A 19,514-nucleotide genomic window follows, 5' to 3' on the forward strand; every position below is an offset into this window, starting at 1 on the left:
TGCTGTGAATGTATTTTTAAAACAGTTTCCCAAGGTGAACATTGCAAAATGAAACACAAGCCTTTTAATTAAAGATGTACTTGTTATTGCAAATAAATTATATCCAAGGCATTCAGGCCATTTATATTTCTTTTTCTTCTTCCATTTCACCATATAATCAACATCCTATAAAAAGCAACAAGTCTATTAAAAATAGACAAAATTAATCTCTGAATTGCAGATAAGCCACATAGTATGTACCAGAAGCATTTTGCAAAAGTCTGAAAATAAGATACTTTCTCTTCCTTTAAAGGTATTTCTCATGCAAAGCACCATCCAAAAGGCACATGAATTTTAGTTCACTATGCAAAGAGGTGTTCATTAAGAGCAGAACTGATAAATGGGTCACAGACACACCACCATAGTTGGTTTTCTATCACACTAATTTTTTGCCTCATTAAGTTCCAGCCCTACAAAGTCAACAAAAAGGGAATATCAGAAGGGTTGAACTGACATCCTTGCAGCCTACATACATCAGCAGTAAGGGTCACAAGACACATTTCTGCTTCACATATGTCTGCTTGCTGCTCTGTGGCTTTCAAGCACAGACTTGTGAGATGAGTAGTAAATACTTACTATACAGTTCCCCAAATCTCAGGCAACATTTAAAAAATGTTTATTTTTTAAATTATTAAATTTAATTATTAAATTATTAAAAAACACAGCCCATCTATAATGCACTAGTACATAATACATAGAGATGATGGAATTTTAAGAGCATCCTTGAACAGTCTTGGGATTACAATCCTGGGAGTAAATCAGACTAAGTACAATTAAATTAAGGTTCATGGTCCAGTCACAAGCAAGACAGCTGTGTTTTCAAAGAGATAAAGGAAAAGTTCTCCACCTAAGTGGAAGAGATTTTTCAGCTACTCTGTGCCTGTAAGACTTGGAACACAGGAAGTACTGAACCACAACCACCAAGCTCCAGAAGAAAACTAAATACTTAACATAAAAACATAACTGAAATAACCAACATAAATTTAAACATTTGAAAGAAAGAGAGGTAACATACAAGCACTGAAAACAATTTAACTACTTACCTTTAAACACCCATACCAAAATGGGTCAAAGTAAGGGGAGAGAGGATTTGGAATAGAAGACTGCGACTAAATTGAACATAAGAAACTTCCATTGTAAATGCTCACAGATGAACTGCTGGAGCAGCTCTGAAGCTATACCATATAGCAAAAGACAGATCAGCTACACATATGCTGAGAGTAGACCATTCAAAGAAACACTGTAGATAATGAAGAAAACCTGATTCAAGATGGCCTCTTTCAGGCCAGTATTCAGATACTTACAACTAGGGATTAATTTCCCTTTAAAAGATCACCAATCTCTCAGCTGCACATGATCTCTTCAAATCCCCCAGCTGGTCTCAGTGGTGTTCAAAGAGAACACACTCATCACAGACTGCTTCAGCTCAGCTGGAGATGCTGGGTTCTTCAGCAGCCCAGTAGACACAAGGACTGAACAGACACCAAGAAGAGGTACCACTTTCTTGTCCCAAATACAACACAAGGGAACAAAACCAACAGGCAAGCCGAGGGGTAAGGACCCTGAAGCTGAACCAAGACCCTCCTGCATCAGAACCTGGCAGCTGAATGGACACAGGGAGCTGCAGCTGCACCCAGTCCTAGTCTAGCTTGACTACAAGCAGAATGAAGCATCTGAAAACCACAAGACACAAGGCAATATTCAAATACTGACTCCCAGCTGTCTTCAATTAGCTGTTTTCAGTTCCCCTGCTTCAGATTAATAATTCCATGCCATTTTGTACAAAGGGAAAAAACCCACAATGTTCCTTTGTAAGAAAAACCAAGCAAACCACAATATTGCTAAAAAGTTAAAAAATAGAAGTTTTTCTTTCACAGGTTAAGGGAGATAAGGTGAAGGCAGAGGCTCCTGATTCCCCAACTATTTGTGCAGCATCAATCTTAAGAAAATAAACAACTTCTCTACACTGAAATACTTGCTGTACCAAGCCATAATAAAGTTTCAGCTACTTGTTTCTCAGATACTATGCACTCCAAACAAATTCCCTGCAAAAACACCTCAGCATTCACAAAGCCAGCTGCAACAACAAATGGAGAACAACAGCCTTTGGTGGAATTCATCTGTGTGAATTTTTCACACACTGTGACAGATCAAGAGGGCTAGACAAGACAAGAACAGGGATCAAGTGATGGAGATAGGACACTACACATGCTACTGCTGATTTGCTGGTAATCAACCTTGCTCAGAACACAGACTAGAGGGATCATTCTGACCTGAGGGCTCCTTGGTTTTGTTTTCTCTTAATGTTTCTGTACTTTTAAAATATCCACATACTCATGGCAAGCAAGCACAGCTAAACAAATGATCTAGCAAAAGCAGCAAGGACAGGACTCTGTAATGCAACCCTCAAGTATTTCAGGCAACTAGCCACAGGAAAAACTCTAAAAATTTGGTTTTATCCAAGAGACTTGCATGGCAGGATGATATTCTCATCATGGAAGAATGAAAGTATTTATATACACACACACATGTACACACTTTTTTAAAAATCAAAAAACATATTCATAGAGAGAACTAAGTGATCAACAAATGAGCAAAACACTCCAGAGAACAAAGCAAGAGTCACTTTGAATCACAGGTACACTAATTTGTTCACAAAAAGAAACCAAACAAGAAACTAGCAGGATTATTTGGTTTTATTTTTCTGTCTATGCAATTCACTCATTAAATATGCACATTAGCCTTCTTACTGCCTGTAAACTCTCAATTAAAAATTTGGGGTTTTTTTAAATTTACAGACAAATCTACTCCTCTTATTTGCTTTTATCTTTCTCCTTCTCCATTGCTACTACCCCCATAAGCTTACTAACAGCACTAAAACCCTAATGGGATCTGTGTTTACAAGACCTTCTTATATCTCTTATTTCCTCAGCCAGAGTTATGCAACTCTATCTGATCACATAAACATTTTGCAACAGTAAAATGACATTGAAAATTATGTCAATGAGTTGCAAATGCAGAGATGTAAGGCCATGTTGAAAGCAAAAATAATTTGGGGGAGGCCTACATCAGCCCTAAGCCACACAATGACATTTTTATGTATAAAACAGTTGAAAAGATGAATAAGCAACATAATTTTTTCATTAGCATTTAATGGATAACACTGATGAGATTCATAGCCACAAACCATTAAAAAAACAGATCCCAGATGGGCAGATTGCAGTCCAGAGTAGGAAACTTCACACTTAACTGACAAACTGCAGCACTATTACTGCACAAATTCCATTACAGACATCACAACATTTTAAGAATGGCAGTTTTTTTAAGCCAGTGCAAAAAGGGTCGTTTTATCACAGGAGGGTGTCCAATTCACCCACAAAGTCTCTGCTACCTGCAGCAAAAGCCATAGCAGAGTCAAATTTCATCTGAATTCAATTGCTGAAAACTGCTTAACACTACATCACAAACAGCTCCTACGTGTAAGTCAAAATATTTAATAGCTCAAATTATCTTTGGTTGCTGGATTTGGATTTCCCTTCAAAATGAGAGAAGTATATTATTTGGCTGACAGCATATACATATCTCCTGGAATCATGACTTCTGCCTCCAAGATTAAGATAGTTTAGGAAGCTATAATTAGTTCCTTCTATAAGGCAGGCCTTAATATACATTAAAATATCAGAAAAACTATACTTGTATTTTATTTGCACACAAGCCCTGCAGAATTGCAGAATACAAATGATTGCAGATTTAGAGGGCTGAGTGGGTGGGGGATCTTTTCAAGTGTCAGTAGTTCTAAACCTGCTAAGGCTTGCAGTTCCCTTCTGCACATTTCTGACAAACCCACTTCACTACGGTTTTCTACATTCACTCTATGTATACAGAGTTAAAAAACCCCACAACTGAAAACAACTGACTTAACTTTGCTCACCTGTGGAGAAGTGACATTACCACTGTGTTAACACCGATCAGAGAGACTGCACCTCAAAACAGTTTTTGCTAATGAACCTGAGCACCTAACAGAGGAAGAATGCCACACTCAGCACAATTCCTGCTGTTTCAATATTAGACTGATTTAATACTATTTTATCTTCAGGTCATTATTTTTAAAGTTATGTCTTTAAGCATTCCAGTGTCATGCCAACTCCTGGTAACACCTTCACTTGACTTCATGAGTCAAAAAAAGCCCTAGAAAAATAAAGCTGGTTATGTTTTACAATGGTAAGCAATAACTGACCAGAGAACTACAACTCAAAAGATGCATGCTGTCTGTTTAATCCAACATTAAGATTTCTAACACACTAAGAACTTAAAGAGGTGCATGTCTGAAAACTTTTTGCACTCTGAAGGTCAGCTGGCTGAAGAACAGATTCCCCTTCCCTTGCAAAAGCTCTCTTCGTTATGTCCTTAAAGCATCATAACTACAACATTCTCACTATATTAGAAACTAGATCTCTACAAAGAAGATCACTTTATTAACACCTTCAGAACTATAGTTCAAGGAAAATGTAGAAAGCTACAAGTTACATTTGGTAACAAAGAATATGTTTGATGAGGGAAAGGAAGAACAATCCATTCTTTGATTCCATGACTTCAGGACAGAAACACCAGCACATTTCTCCAACACTAACTTGAAGTCCTAAGACCCAACTCACCTATGTTCTGCCTAATGTTTCAAGATTTTATTGCAAAGGCATACAGTGCACCCACAGAAAACATCTGCTCTTCAAACACAACTCAAATCTAGATCAGAAAGGTGGTTTTTCCATCTAATTTTATTACTAATCCTATGCAATAACTGTGAAAATCTGCGCAAGGCTATGTTGATGAAATTGGAATATTCTAGGGCCTTTTTTCCAACTCTCACCTACTCTAACATGACTGAGATCCCAAAACTCTGATACCAGTATTAGGCAGGTAATGCAGCATTCACAACTTGACAGTCGCCTCTGAAAATTCAGACAAGAAAATTCTTATTTCAAACATTTCCATTTCCTTCCCTAAAAATTAATTCATTTAATAAAAAGAGCAGCCTGGGCAAGCAACAGACAGCTGCTAGAAATCCTAAAATAAACAGCAGATTTTTGTAAAGCAAGACAGACAGTGCTACAAAACACTGTATTCATGCCAGTGCTGGCCAAGGTTTCATGACAAATTGGGCAGCTTGCATTCAAAATAAGTCTACAGCTGATGAAGCAGATTAGCTTCAGGCAAGTCATTTCCCCTGCACTGTTACTCCTTGCTCTCTCACCCTGGGCAGAAAGAATTCTGCACAACCAGGATTGTGCATTCAGAGCACAGACATCAAACAGCTCCTGCCTCCTGGATGCAAGACTCAGTATTACCAGTTATTCCCACTCCTGCCCCACACAAGGTATTTCAAAAGCTCAGAATTCAAAATTTTCTCCAGTGGCCTATGACCAAAAAAAGGCTACAAAGACCAACACAGACCAAATATTTTTCTGATTGTAGATGATGGAACACAAATATAAATCAAAGTCTGAGTTCACCACAGCTGAGAATCAATCTCTATCAAGAAGTATTGATATGTTTTCAGACACAAAAGGAAGTCATACAAAACACCATGCAACCTCCACTATTTATTGTGCCGGTCTCTACAGCACCATCCCTAGTAACCATCCTTAACTATAACATGCAAAATTAATTCCTAACCAGCTTTTTTCAAGTGTCTAAATAAATGCCAGAACAGTATCACTAGGCCTCCAAACAAATGCACTGGCAAACACTGAAGAGGTGCATTTACTGAATGTATCAGCATGTCAGGAGGCCAATTTCTGGGGGGTTGATGGGAAAGTTATCATCTGAAAAGAATAAAGGATAAGGCATTCTCACCTCTAGAGTAAAAAAAAAATTAAACAACTGTCAGGAACTAGAAGAAGGTATCATCTCTTAATATCACCAACTGGAAACCAACAGAGGTTTAAATATCTATTTCATAAATACAAGAACTTAAATATCTAAATTCTTTTGAAAAAAATCTTAGCTGACTCCTTTTTCTTTCCTTTGGTTTGGTAAAAATCTCCCCAAATCTAACCTCAGGCTTCATGCAGGGTAACAGAGCTCAGTCAGCAATGACCTTCAGTTCCAGGCTGTCCCCCCCAGTCCCAAGGCACAGCAGAGCAGTCCCAGCCTGTCTGAATCCCCCTGTTGGACACAAGTTTCCAATGCTGGCAGCACCCAGCCTGCCCTGAGCTCTCAGCTCCCAGCAATTGCATTTTCTCCTACTCAAGGTAAAGTATTCATGTGATCATATGTTAATAACCTACAGCTGGAGCAAGTCCCTCTTCTAACAAGAAATAAACTCCCTTCCATTTTCTCCCATCACCTGCAGGGAGAACAAAACAGGCCAAACAAAACTGGGTACAAAGGCACATATGAAGCAAGAAGGCATCTACAGAATGTTTACAGAGGAAGGGTTAGTTACAAGCATGTCTATTGTTTCCAGTGCACAAAAATAATATCTAAAGCATCCCTGAAAACTGTGAGGCACTGATTAACTGCAGTCCATTGCATGAATTTTGCAAGACAAATGAATAATATCTCCCAAGATCTTCCCAACATGACAAGACTGAAGCAAAGTCAACCATCTTCTGAAAATGTCCCCATGCACTACTGCTTTAAATGCAAGCAAGTAGTCAATGAAACTTGGAGAGATATTAGGTCAAATACAACCTTCTCTGCAAAACATGTATAAAAAGCCTAAATTACAAGTATTTTTGTCCAGACCTCTGGTAAACAAATTTACCAGTTACATTTCTTTCTTCCTCCTATCTCAGCATCCACTGACCTAAATATGAGGTAAGAAATGAAATTACAAGAAATATGCAATAGGAACTGTAAAGAGCTCAGGAGAATTGCTAAAAGATGCCCTACAGGCTTCATAAATGTATTAGCTTCTCAGAAAATGGTAATTTCATTTGTACACCTATTAATTACACGCTACCTGCAGGACTACCGTGAAGCTTCAATGTCAAACCCTGACCAGGTACTTTTACACTAACAATCATTTCCTAAAAACATGGAACTTAGGCATTCAAGCCATCATTAGGCTATTCAATTAGCCTCGAGCATGGATTAACAAGACTTCGTGTTGGTGCACTATCCAAAGGATGAGACAGATGTGATTTTACCACAGAAGAATTCCAGTACAGGGATATTAAAAAGAAAATAAAAATCAGTCACAAGAAGAATCAGTCTCAAGAATCACAACTGGTGATACACAAAGTCAGGCAAATGGGAGCATGTGCAGAGACCAGTAAACCTGAAACAAGACACAGACAGATTCCATAAGGTCATACAATAGCCAATATTCACAGGTTCAGAAACTTTTCTGTACTCAACCAAGAAGCTCATTTTGTCACACACATTGACAAGATGCCATCAAGAATGGCCCTAATGCACATAGGCATTATTTTAATGAATAGCTCTAAGAAGGAGGCTAGATGGTATCTTGACTACTTTTTAAGGTCGACTCACTTTTTCTTTCCTTCTGACTGGGGAGCACCTTTAGAGATCTCAAGTCCAATGCAAGCTAGAAACACTAATAATGATTCATGGTAGAAGAAATGTTTTATTAAAACCAGGTACTTCTCACAGCATCACTTTTCTCAAAACACATAATTCCAGAAGATTTTAATTAAGAGATATACTGCAACCTGACAGAGCTCCTTTGTTTCACTCTTTTCAAAGACAGCACCTTTCCAGCTGTATGGAAGCAAATATAGATGAACTACAAATAATGAAAACAGCAAAGTTTCCACAAGCCTTCCCCGTAATGTCTAAAGCATATGGGGAAATGTGGTCAAAGACATCACTTCCAGTCTTTTCTGTTAAACATGCTACACAACTACCCACAGCCTTGCCAGAAATAAAGAAGAAAAGATGCATCAAAGAACACACAAACTGTGAGAAGAATGAGAAACTTCTGATTGCTAATCTTACACTGAACTGCTCAAGACTAGGCAGCATCAGAGGAGGCAATTTTAAAATGTGACATATGGTATTTTGAAATTAGAATCAGTATTTCAAGTATTTTGTACATTATGCACCACTGCTATTTAATGTTTAAAAAATAAAATTCTAAATGTAATATTTTAGCTAATTGACACCTATGTGCTTTGATTTTCACTTCTGGAGAATTCAGAAGGCTGTTACAAACCAGGAAGAGGGAGGAAAGTGTTTATTACACATAAAGTGCATTAAAATAAAGTTGAAAAAAATAACTTCTAGCCATGACACTATTTTATATTAGTCTTATAACTGCTTAACACTCTTACACTTAGATAGGTAATACCAAATGTTGTTGGTCTAAAAGGAGCAATGAAATTTAAAAGACATTATTCAACTTTAAGAACCAAAGAATAAACAGGTTTTGACTCCTTGTAAAGTTTCTTGTACAAAAACAAACAAACAAAAGCTTCCAAATCAATTATTGATATTCTAAATAGACAAACATTTACTCCAGAGTTCATTAAAGTATGTAAACATCTTTTGAAGCTGTACATTCTTTTTTTTCCTCTGGAACAAAGTACTGTGTATTACCTAGGACACAGAAAATTAAAGACGAGATGCTCTTTGCTCCTGGTTTGTAACTGGCATAAGAGACACTGCTCAAGTCACTGATGTCCATTTCTGTTCCCTCAAAGGTATTGCTGGGGAAGGGAGAGAAGAGGGGTTTTGTGTGTTTGTTTAAAAGACTGCAAAACAGAGGTTGACTTCAGAGAGTAGAAAAAAAAGGGCCTGGCCACAAGTCAACATGAGCAATGTGAAATCTACTCCCACAGCTCATATGCTGAATGATTTTTACTCTGGCTATATTAATACCTCTAAACAAACTTTCTTAAGTTGATTTCTCATTTCTTCCTTCCTCACTAAAACAATATAGACTGTACAGAAGGTGCTATTTTTCTGCATACAGGGTATGCTATGGATTTGTGCTGTTCCTCAGACAGAACTGGAACTCCAAAATTGTAGACTTGCATATTAAATCACACTTAACTGCTGGGTCTTCAAACACACAGATCATTTCACCATAGTACAACTAGAAACAATAATCAAACCAGAGCAAGAGGACACAAAATGTACAATGGCCCAGCACAATTCATGAAGCTAGGAGGACACCACCTACTGAACAAGCCTGCCTGGTTTCTTGAAACTTCCCATTGCTTTGTGAACTCATCAACTCAGGGAAAAAATCCCTAACAGGGAGAGGGGGAGATAAAGAAAGGGATGGGAAACAAAGGCAGAGCACAATTCAGAGTCTAGATCAAACCTGAACCCTTATTACACCTGTGCCTCCCAGAAGTGTGAGCTGACTACAAAATCTCCCTCTTCATAGGAGAGGCACAAATAAAGCAGAAAATAAAAAAAAAATCAGTTGTAATACACAGTAATGGCCAGTAACAAAACAGCAGCAAACCAGAGAGTCTCCATTTCAAGCTTCACTAGGCTCAAAGAGTGGACACACTTTGGGATGATACCAGCATTCTTCTCTGATTATACCAAGAGTCCAAAGAGCACACAGTATGAATTTGAAAGAGACTAAATATTCTTTCTGCTGTTTTCTGAAGTTACTGCTTGAACAAGGATTAACTTGAATTTCTTAGTTAGTGGCAATTGTGAGGAAGAAACAGTGCTCTCTATACCATTTATTCTTTTCCTGTGTAAATTAATGAAAATCAGTCACTGTTATTTTACCAGCACAGACACTGCTCCGACTCTGCTCTCTAAACTCATCATACCTTCAGCTCAGGCTCTGTATATTCTCTGCCAATGATATTCTCTATACAGTTTGTAGTTTTGAGGCACTGTGCCCAAAACTTCACAATGTGGGTGCTCCTAACAGTTTGAAAGAACAAAAACTGTCTGGGGCTGGATAATGAGAACATTTTCCAAGAGAGCACTACCTGCACTGTTTCTTAGTCAAGTCTGAGGGGGTTCTGCAATACAGTATACAATAATTCAAGTTTACAGTAAAGGAAAGGAAAAAAAGTCAAGTTTTCTCACTAGCTGCCTACTGAATACAGATTCAACACAACTCTTCAGCACACTTGCAACCAAATCCACCATGAATGAATAAATATAAAATGAGTAAATATATGTGAAGGCACTATTTAACAATCCTAAAGTATTAATGCCAGCTTTCTAAATGTTTGGTAAATGTTTATGCTTCAGAAACTGTGAAACAAAGGACTAAGGGTGGGAAAGAGCTTAGAAGCTTTCAGGAAGAAACAAAGGCACAGTGGGTTTGAAGAGATAATGAGTGTACTTGAACACTTATTCTTACAAAATCTATCACAAAAATATTTATGTGAAGTTACCATTAGATGTTTAAACATTTGCAGAAAGACTACACTTACTTCAATTACCAATGAAAAATACAACTGCTATAAAAAGTGAGAAAGGCATGAGAAGATCATAATGGCTCCTGGGAAAGAACAGACTGTCCAGAAAAGGGCAGAAAAGGCAGGTGGGTGCATTTGTTAGTAGATGGGTAATAAATTGGTGGAATGTAATTTGATATGTAAGAAAAGGAGCTGGAGTTACAAACCAGCTCTAAGAGCCAGATAGTTCTGGACACACTGCAAGGACACTGTACTTTCAAACATCCATTCACCTTAACTCCAGAGCAGAATCCTCTGTCTGTGTGTTCAGTGAAAGCCTCTAATCAATGATGCATACAGGTAACAACTGGCCAAATATCAGTTAGAAGCATTACACCACTCAAAATTAAAAACACAAGCGGTAAAGCAAGTAATCAAGGCAGTTAACAAGAGAACAAGGCATTTGTAAAAACAAACATTCCAAATCATCACGGGACTCCCAGTACTCCCAAAACTGACAGGTTTCCTCCAGGATTTCAGTGCAGGTGAATTAGTGGAGATGAAGAGTAGTTTCAAAATCTAAGGGCATTCATGACGTGGACACAACGCATTCCTTCTCCACAGTGGCAATTCTACACACAAGGAGAAAATTCCTTTCAAGAGTGCAGTATAGGAAGACTATAAGAGGACTTTAGCATAGCAGAAATCAAATATGAGAAAAATCAACCAATTACAATTTATTTTTCTGATGTAACTACTCAAGATACCTGATTTTATAAAGAAATCAGTTCCAAGGATTATATTAGAGAAACTCAAACATTTCTCTCCCCCTTCCACCATCTTTCTAGCAAACCAATGGGGTGATTCACAAACAAGTGAATAACTCATCTTTTTGGCAACCCTCTGTAGTGAATACTGTATATATTTGCAACAAGCTAACCCAAGCCTTATTATGAAATTTCCAATAAGCATGACAGTAATATTAAAGACACTCAAGAAGAAAATAAAAACTTACAAAAAGTAAGAAAGCCATAACTACCTGTATGCAGGTAGTTTGTTTGTTTAAGAGCTCTTCCATCAGTCTTAGGGGGATTCTCTTTGAACCAATTAAAGAAGAACTGGACACTTACAAGGACAAACTGAAAACAATTGAAAAAGCTAGAAATCCTTTCTATTACATAACTTGTCTGACTAATTCCACACCAAAATACAGGCTGAGCTCCAAACTGGAGGAAAAGACTAACAGAATATAGTTCCTCTTGTTTCCTCTTAGCATTTAACAGAATAACCTAGTGTCTAACCTCACTTTTTGTTTGCATAGGCAACAGCAAAATGGCAAACTGTGGAAATAAAAACACACAGCCCAGTTTTGAATTATCACATTTGAAATGACTCACTACAAGCAGCAACCTCAGGACCCAGCAAGTTCTGTGTTTTCTGACTCAAAAACACTGTCAAGAAGAGGTATTAAAAACAACAAAACTGGTACAGGAGTTCTGAAATCCAAGGAGATTCCAGACAATGACAGATCTCACATCAGACCAGACTTTCTGGCAACACAAGTGTGTACAGTAAAGTACCTGCAAGTGTTCCACATTGGTAGTATCATATGTGACTTCACAGCGTGAGTAAATAATTATTTAAGCTGCAAATCCACATTCACATTCTTCTAAAAATAACTCTAACCAGAGCCTGGGAATTGCCAGTAAGGGCCTTACAGGAGGCAACAGTATCCTTTCAGAATGTCCCTCCTGTTAAAATAAGATTCTCATACAAAAGAATTAGGTGTCTAATAAAACCTGAAATATATGAACCAAATATAAGCAATAAAAGCTTTGCCTATGCAAGTCTGCAGAACCCAGAACGACAACATCTCAATATCATGTAAATAATTACAATTATCACAGCAACACTAGCTATTGTATTTTACATGTCAGAAAAGAGCCTGAAGATTGCAAATATGCACTATCTACTGAAGTATCTTTTCCTTTTAATGCAACAAGTGGGTGTCAGCAGAGAGAGCAACTGCTGCTTGATTTAATTCAGTCAAGAGAGCTCAAGGAACTAGGTCAAGACCCAGAAGAACATGCACTCATACACTGAATCAGTGGAGAAAAGTTGGCTAAAAGCATCTAGAAGTTGAAAAAAAAAATCATCTTTGCAAACAACAGTCTGACTTGCAGAGCCATGCAAACCAATGCCATACATCTCTGCCAAACTAAAGATGTCTTTAGTTCCACACCAGTATGTTTTTAAAAATTCAGCTCCTTTCTAGTAAGATAACACATTCAACAAGACTTAATGCAAAACATGAAATAAATATATCTGTATATGCTCTGCCCCATGCACAATGCTTACTTCTGCATCTCAGGACACACAGATTTTACAAATGCCAACACAGTTCCCCTTCTTTATAGCAGTAGAATTTAAAACTTAATCTGCTCTGGAAAGCCTGTGGTTAATGCGAAGTGTACTTTATGGTACTAAACCAGTGAAAACTGAATATTTGTCCATAGCACAACATGGCCAGATTCCAATTCAATTCAATATAAATTGCATTTCCTGTTCATGTAAGGGCAATATTCAGAAGAGAATAAAGTTTTACAGTTCCAGACAGGGAGATATCAATGAGGCAGGTGATGGTTAAAGATCAGGAAAAGTACTGACACTGGCCTGAAGAAACATAAGATAAAAAGAAAAGTAGAGTTTGTGTAATTTCTGTTAATTGTGTGTCTGGTTCTGCTTAAACATCACCTGAATTCCAGGGTCGTGTTGCAGTAGAATAATACAGAAATCAAGTTTTGTTAAAAAGACAAAAAAAAAACAAGCAAAGAGCTAAGAGGTATATGTTAATTAAAAATAAAATTCATTTGCTAATGTTGCCTATTTTGCTGTCTGCTATTAAATATAAATTACTGTCAGCAGAAAAGAAATAAAACAACTCTTGAAGCAGGCACACTGCTGCTCACTGACTTCTTTGTGGCAGTGGTAAGGCCTTCTTGCTCCACTACTGCAAAATAAAGAGCTAATTTACTAGAAAAAGGAGAAATGCCAAGAATCAGACAAGGAAAATGGACTGCTCTATACAATGATGGCTTACATGGCTTTACATGAGTAACTTGATAGAAGTAACAAAAACCTCTATGAAACCTTAGTGGACTTCAATCAAAGCCTGTGGGAACCTATGCAGTTTTTCCCAGCCAAGTCTGCAGTTTGTTTATAGAAAACAGTTTTCAGATTTCCAAGAGCAATCCCACAGAATCTACTAAGAAGAGCGGCACCACGATACTACGAGTGCACCCAGGTGAAAACTCACCTGAAAGACAGCATTGCCTTAATAACCCCGGTGAACTCACAGTTTTAATCTCTGCACAAAAATTATCCCGACAATGAATCATACATAGGAATTCTCTCTGCTGCTCTGACTTTCCTTCTGCAGATCTCCTCACCTACCACCCCCCTTGCCCCACAACTTCCACGAATCCAAAGAGCATCCCAATTAAACCGGGTGACCTCACCTTTCATTTTGACCGTGGGGGAATTGGGTCCAGCCGATTGCTTCCTCCATCCTCTCCAGTTCTGGCAAAGGCTCTCCGCCTCAGAGATGAAGGAACAAAGAGAGTCTTCCTCAAAGCGATCGGAGTCTTCAAATGAAAACCTCTCCCCGTCCTCCCACTCTGCGAACATGAGTTCCATCACATCCGACAGGCGACGTGGGGGAAAAGAAGAAAGACAGGAACAGCACTGCTCACTTTTAAGAGGTGAATGGACTTGAGGGCTCTTGCAATACTTAAAATCTCGGTTTTGATTTGATCCCCATACTACAGTACCAGGAAAAAACAAAGTCAGCGCTGTCTGAGATGAGAGAGCAGGAAATAACTAAGGGACAGCCGGTAAAAATTCCATGGGGGGAAACAAAAAAGTTCTTTAAAAAGTTAAAAAATGCTTATGTCCACAGAATGTACTTGAGGCGGAGGGAGCTGGTTAGTCCATGAGAGCTGCCTCCAGGCGGGACAGGTGCGCGCCGGGCATACGGAGGGTCCGAAGGCTCCCGGCGCTGCAGGACGAGGGAAGGGGCCGGCTTCCTCCTCCGGAGCTGCCGTGGGGGGGCCGCCGGTGTCCGTGCGCAGGGCCGGGTCTCCCTGAGCTTGTGCTTGTCTCACTCCCGGCGTAGGAACCGAGGGGAGGGAGGGCAGGGGCACCGGCGGGGGCTGGGGGGGAACAACTTCCCTCCCGCTCGCGGGGGCTTAAAAACAGCCCGGTGGGGCCGGAGCGCCGGCGGAGGGGCGGCGCGACCTCCCGGCTGCTCGTCACGGGCACCGGCAGCGGCACGGGCGGGCAGGCGGCGGCTCCGGCCTCACGGGGGCGCGGGCGGCGCCCGGCGGGGAGCGCCCGCCGCTGGTCCCGGCGGGCAGGGTGGGGGCAGCCCGTCGCCGCTCCGGTCGCGGTGGCCCCGCGGTGTCTCTATGAGCCCATGGCCGGCGGGCCCTGGTGGACGCCCCCAAGCCCGGCGCGGCCCCGGCGGTTCGCGGCCCCGGCGGGTCTCGTCCCTGCCCGGCGCGGGCACCAAGATGGCTCCGCGCTTCCCAGCTTCACCTGCGACACCCCCCGCCAGCTGAGCGCCGCTTCCGCCGCCGCGCTTCCGGCTTCCGCCGCGCGGGGCATGCCGGGCGGGCCGGGCGCTCCCCGACCGGCCGTGCCGGGGAAGGAGCCCGACGGGCCCCGGGGACGGGCCGGGGCTCGGCCGGCACCTGCCGCCGCCAGACACCCAGCGGGACTCTTGCAGGGGCCGGTACAAAACAAAGGCCTGTGGGATGCGCCTGCCCGCGCCGCCGTGGGCAGCGGGAGAGCGCTCGTTGTGCTAAAATGCGGGGGTTGCCCCGAAACGCAGCGAAGATGAGTGCGTGAGGTAGAAATCACTCAGCTGTGATCATCTGATTGGAGATGAAAGAAATATAGGAGTTCTCAGTAACAGTTTTTTCTTTTTAAAAAGAAGAACAACAGTAAAGAAGATGAAGAGGGGAAAGGAAATAAAATGAGGAGACCGTGGCGCGAATAAGTCCCGTTCAAGTGCAGTGACCGCTTTCCTTCGGCCGAGAGCCCCTCGCTGTCAGAGGCCGAAGGGAAGGAGGGTCTGAGGAGCTGCTCGGGTCTGAACAGCTCCAAAACTCAAACAGAGGAGATAACTCATGTGCCAGGTCCATGAGGAATTGCATTGGCCAGCTAAGGTCTTCCTATCCTACCCACTCTGAAAGCAGCAGTGACTTGGTTTTTTTTCTATAATTCTATTTCTTGGAGTTCTTCTAGTTCATTGCTCCATTGAGAGAGTTGACTGGTTAAGTACCAAAGGATAAGTTTGCTGTTTGAGTACATGTCAGCCAAACAGCTGGACCTACTCCTCCCTCCCTGTGTTTGCACAGAGGGGAAAAGCAAATGATGGGGGGAAAAATAACATAATAACAACATAAACATAATAATAAAAATAATTACATAATAACATACTAAGAAATAGTAAATGTAGAGCTGGGAGAAACTGAAATGCATCTGGGAACACTCACTATCTCCCTCCTCTCACTATAGTCCTTGATCCAAAAAAATTATATTAATTGATGAATCTTCACAGAGGGTCCTAAGCAATGCACCTGCGATCCTAAAGGAAGCTTCCTGCATGGTTTGTCCTTACAAACATAATGCTGCCCAGTTCAAGTTTCAAACACAAAGATGCGTTGCTGCAGTGTCCCTCAGTTGTAAGAGGTCACTCACTGAACCGTCAGTGCTACCAAGGCAGACATCCCCCAGGTGCACTGGGCAGGAGGCAGCTGGAGGCAATGTGCCACAGCACAACGTGCCAGGTTCTGGCTCCTGTGCTGCCTAATCCTACACCTAAATTGTCCTGTGCTGCTGCCTGACTTGATCAAATCTGTGCTGCCAAAGAACCTGTTAGTGCGGTGCCAGCAGTAATTCAGGAGAGAGACACTCCTGCCTGATAATGGGAATTCTGGTGGGTTACATCAATAGCACTCTGAGTCAAGGGCATTGCAGAGAATCTCTGCCACGTGAGAAAGCAAAGTTACACAAAGGCATTGTAATACTTGGTGCAGTGTTGCATTAAAGAAGGATTTCACCTTAGGAAAGGTGTTTCCCTAGTAAGAGAAAAGTATTTAGACAATAATAAAAAAATACAGCCAGCACCGGCTGTATTCAAAAATACTTTTGAAGAGTATTTTCAGGAAAAAAGAAATTAAATGCATTGTGTCCAAGGAGTGTAGCGGTAACTACAGGTGAAATTCAGCACCCCGACTCAGATGATGTGGCACTTGAAATGACAGAAATGGGCAGGGAAACACAGTGATGCCATAAGGCTGATGCTGCTCACCAATATCTTTTGACAACATTATGTGCAACACAGCACTGTTAAATTTTACCTAATTCCAGTAAAGAACACACATTACATCCAGAAAGGGCAGAGGAGAGGAGGAATATTAGACAGTACTAATTATAAGGGGGCTTCAGTACGTTGTGTTTGAGTCCATTAAATTGTAACAATCCTCACTCCCATTCCATTCCTCCTTCTTCCAGCTTTGCTATACCACAAGTTATGGAGATTTTCAAAGAAATCTTGCTTTCACTTTCTTAAACATCATGGACTGAAAGCATGGAAGAGGTGATGAAAATAATGAGACAAACAAAGCAGAGTGAACATTTGCACTTTCATCTTAAATGCATTACAAGACCCTGTCAAAATGTGTCTTCTGTCTCATGCAGAGCAGGTCTGGGTGTGTTGCTGCCCTGGCCAAAACGAGGGCGTGCAGGTGTGAGTGCTTTACTTTTCCTTGTCCTCATGGCTTAGAAAGGCACACAAGTTCATAAACACTCTTCCATTTTTTATCCCAGCCAACTTATTGCATGAGACAGGTATGTATTTCCCCTTGTGGATCTTCCAACTGACAAAAACTAGAGACTGTGAAAAGTAATATCTGACATGTAATATCTGACTAATTTCAGCAGTGTTCTGCTAGGAAGAAAGAAATTCAGTAAGAAATCCTGCAGAAATGACACGGTTGCCAGTAAGATGCTTTCTTGCTTGCAGGGATGTACTTTTTTTCTTTTCCTATTTCAGAAAAAGGAAATTGCTGTTGAGAATTCCTCTGCCTCCAATGCAGACAATTTTCAGAATGCAGCATTCCATATGAGAGAGACACATATGAGTGCGCACGCCTACCCTAAAGCAGCATTGCAACATTTACATTTGTTTCCTGTCTTAAGCTCTCGCTGGGGACTAAAAGTCAATGAGTCTGCACTGCACCTCAGAAGTGTCTGCTTTTCATTGGTGAGTCATGTGCTACACTGCAAGTCATATCCAGCATGTTTTTTATTTCTGATTGCATGGAAAGTAAAACACATCCTTGCTATGGCTTGATTCTAATTCTCAATAACAAAATACAGCACTCCAGAGATTTTCACTGCAAGTGCAGTGGGACCCAGCTGTTCAGCTCCATTCTGACTCAACAAAGGTTTCATTGTCTCTTTGCATGTGATAATGCACTCAGAAATGACAAGCAAAGGCAAATTCTTAAAGCACACATATGGCTTTGTGTCTAAGCAATATATCGGATGTGCAGAGTAATAGATTTTTGTGCTCTAGAACTATGGCACTAGGGCAAACTGCCAAAAGTTCCTGTTCCTCCTAGATGATCACTGTTTCATGCTATACTGATCACTTAATTAATAACTAATAATAATTAATAACAGATATTAAACATCTCCACGGACATAACAACCAGCCACCATTATTTATTTCAAAACATTAGATCTGTACAACAGATGGAGCAAATAATTGTTTTAGCACAAAAGAAGGGACAGCACACAGCTCATTGCTCCTTGCTCTGCTTCTAACTAGGCAAACGGCTGTACAAAATGCACAGAGCTTTTTCCAGACAATGCGTACCAGGAAGCTGAAAGCAAAGCTGTCCTGAGGTATTGCAAGCTAAATTTCCCCCCTTTGGATTAAGCATTTTCCAATCTTTGACTAATCCTTGCCACAGAAGACTTTGAACTGATGTTGTCCAAGGTGCTGTCTCTGGGATATTAGAGAACATGAACACATGCCTGAATAAAGCCTTATTCAAAACTAAATTCACCATTTGTGAGATAAGTGACTGGTACATACATATATACACACATGGAAAATAGAGTCAGGAGGGAAACACTGTGCAACAGCTGCTAAAATTACTGTTATACAGCAGGAGACAACAATTATGGCTAAGACCTCATGTAGGAACATAACTGCTACTCTTCAGAAAGAGAAGATAGCATTTACAGATAATATTGCCTGCAAGGATTACTGAGCATATGTTGTCTGGCATCTTGTATTTCACAGGATACAAATATATTTTCCTCTTCCTTTCACACTAACCTACAGGAGCATTTGTTTTTGTTTTCACACTTCTTCTGCCATTACCAAAGCTGACAGTCTGGCAGGGTCTAATATGCACTGTACATTCACAGACAGAAGCACTAAGCTAAAGGGAACTGAAAAGTTCACCATTTTGCAGAGGGGAAAGAAAACAACTATTACACTGCAAGTCCTCTTTTTTCTGTCAGTATCACATTTGGACATTTCCTTAGCCAGTGTGAAAAGATTGTGAAAGCAGTATAATAGCTCTCTCCTTTGTCCAGAGAGCAGGTTAGATACATCCTTTATGGAAAGTCAGCAACTGATAACTCAGTTTGCCTAGAGAGTGTATTACCCTAACTAGCAATGTTATACTGTTGAAAGCTTCCTAAGTACTCCAAGACTCTTTTGATGCAAGCAAAACATAGTTCCTTGGCTTATTTTCAGTTCACCAAAAAATAATAAAGGAAAATTGATAAATGTGACATTCCTTCTCTATCAATCTACAATTTTAGAAATCAAAACTGGTAATTAAAAATAACAAATGCTGCAGTAGCTGACCCTTAACACACCTTTGCTGCAGAAGACAGGTTTCTGTATTTGTTTTTGAGGGTACAGGCAGCTGGTAAGTGAAGAATAACTGTTGGGGAATATAGGTAGCCCATTTGTTCATGCCAAGGCCAACATGCACTGCTCTGCAATGTATGCAGGCACATCTTGGCTAAGTGAAGTAAAGC

General features: G+C 40.4%; 1 protein-coding gene across 2 annotated transcripts in view; it reads right to left on the reverse strand.

Moving 5' to 3' along the window:
• Positions 1-14,723, reverse strand: part of ZSWIM8 (zinc finger SWIM-type containing 8) — a 54,443-nt gene extending 39,720 nt beyond the window's left edge. For both annotated transcript variants that reach the window (XM_030951014.1, XM_030951013.1), the window contains exon 1: positions 13,901-14,723. In XM_030951014.1, the coding sequence (XP_030806874.1) occupies positions 13,901-14,078 (178 nt within the window). In that variant the 5' untranslated portion in view covers positions 14,079-14,723. The remainder of the gene's footprint in view (positions 1-13,900) is intronic.
• Between the last annotated feature and the right edge of the window lie 4,791 nt (positions 14,724-19,514).

This window comes from Camarhynchus parvulus, chromosome 6 (genome assembly GCF_901933205.1).
Source record: "Camarhynchus parvulus chromosome 6, STF_HiC, whole genome shotgun sequence".
Lineage (NCBI taxonomy): Eukaryota > Metazoa > Chordata > Aves > Passeriformes > Thraupidae > Camarhynchus > Camarhynchus parvulus.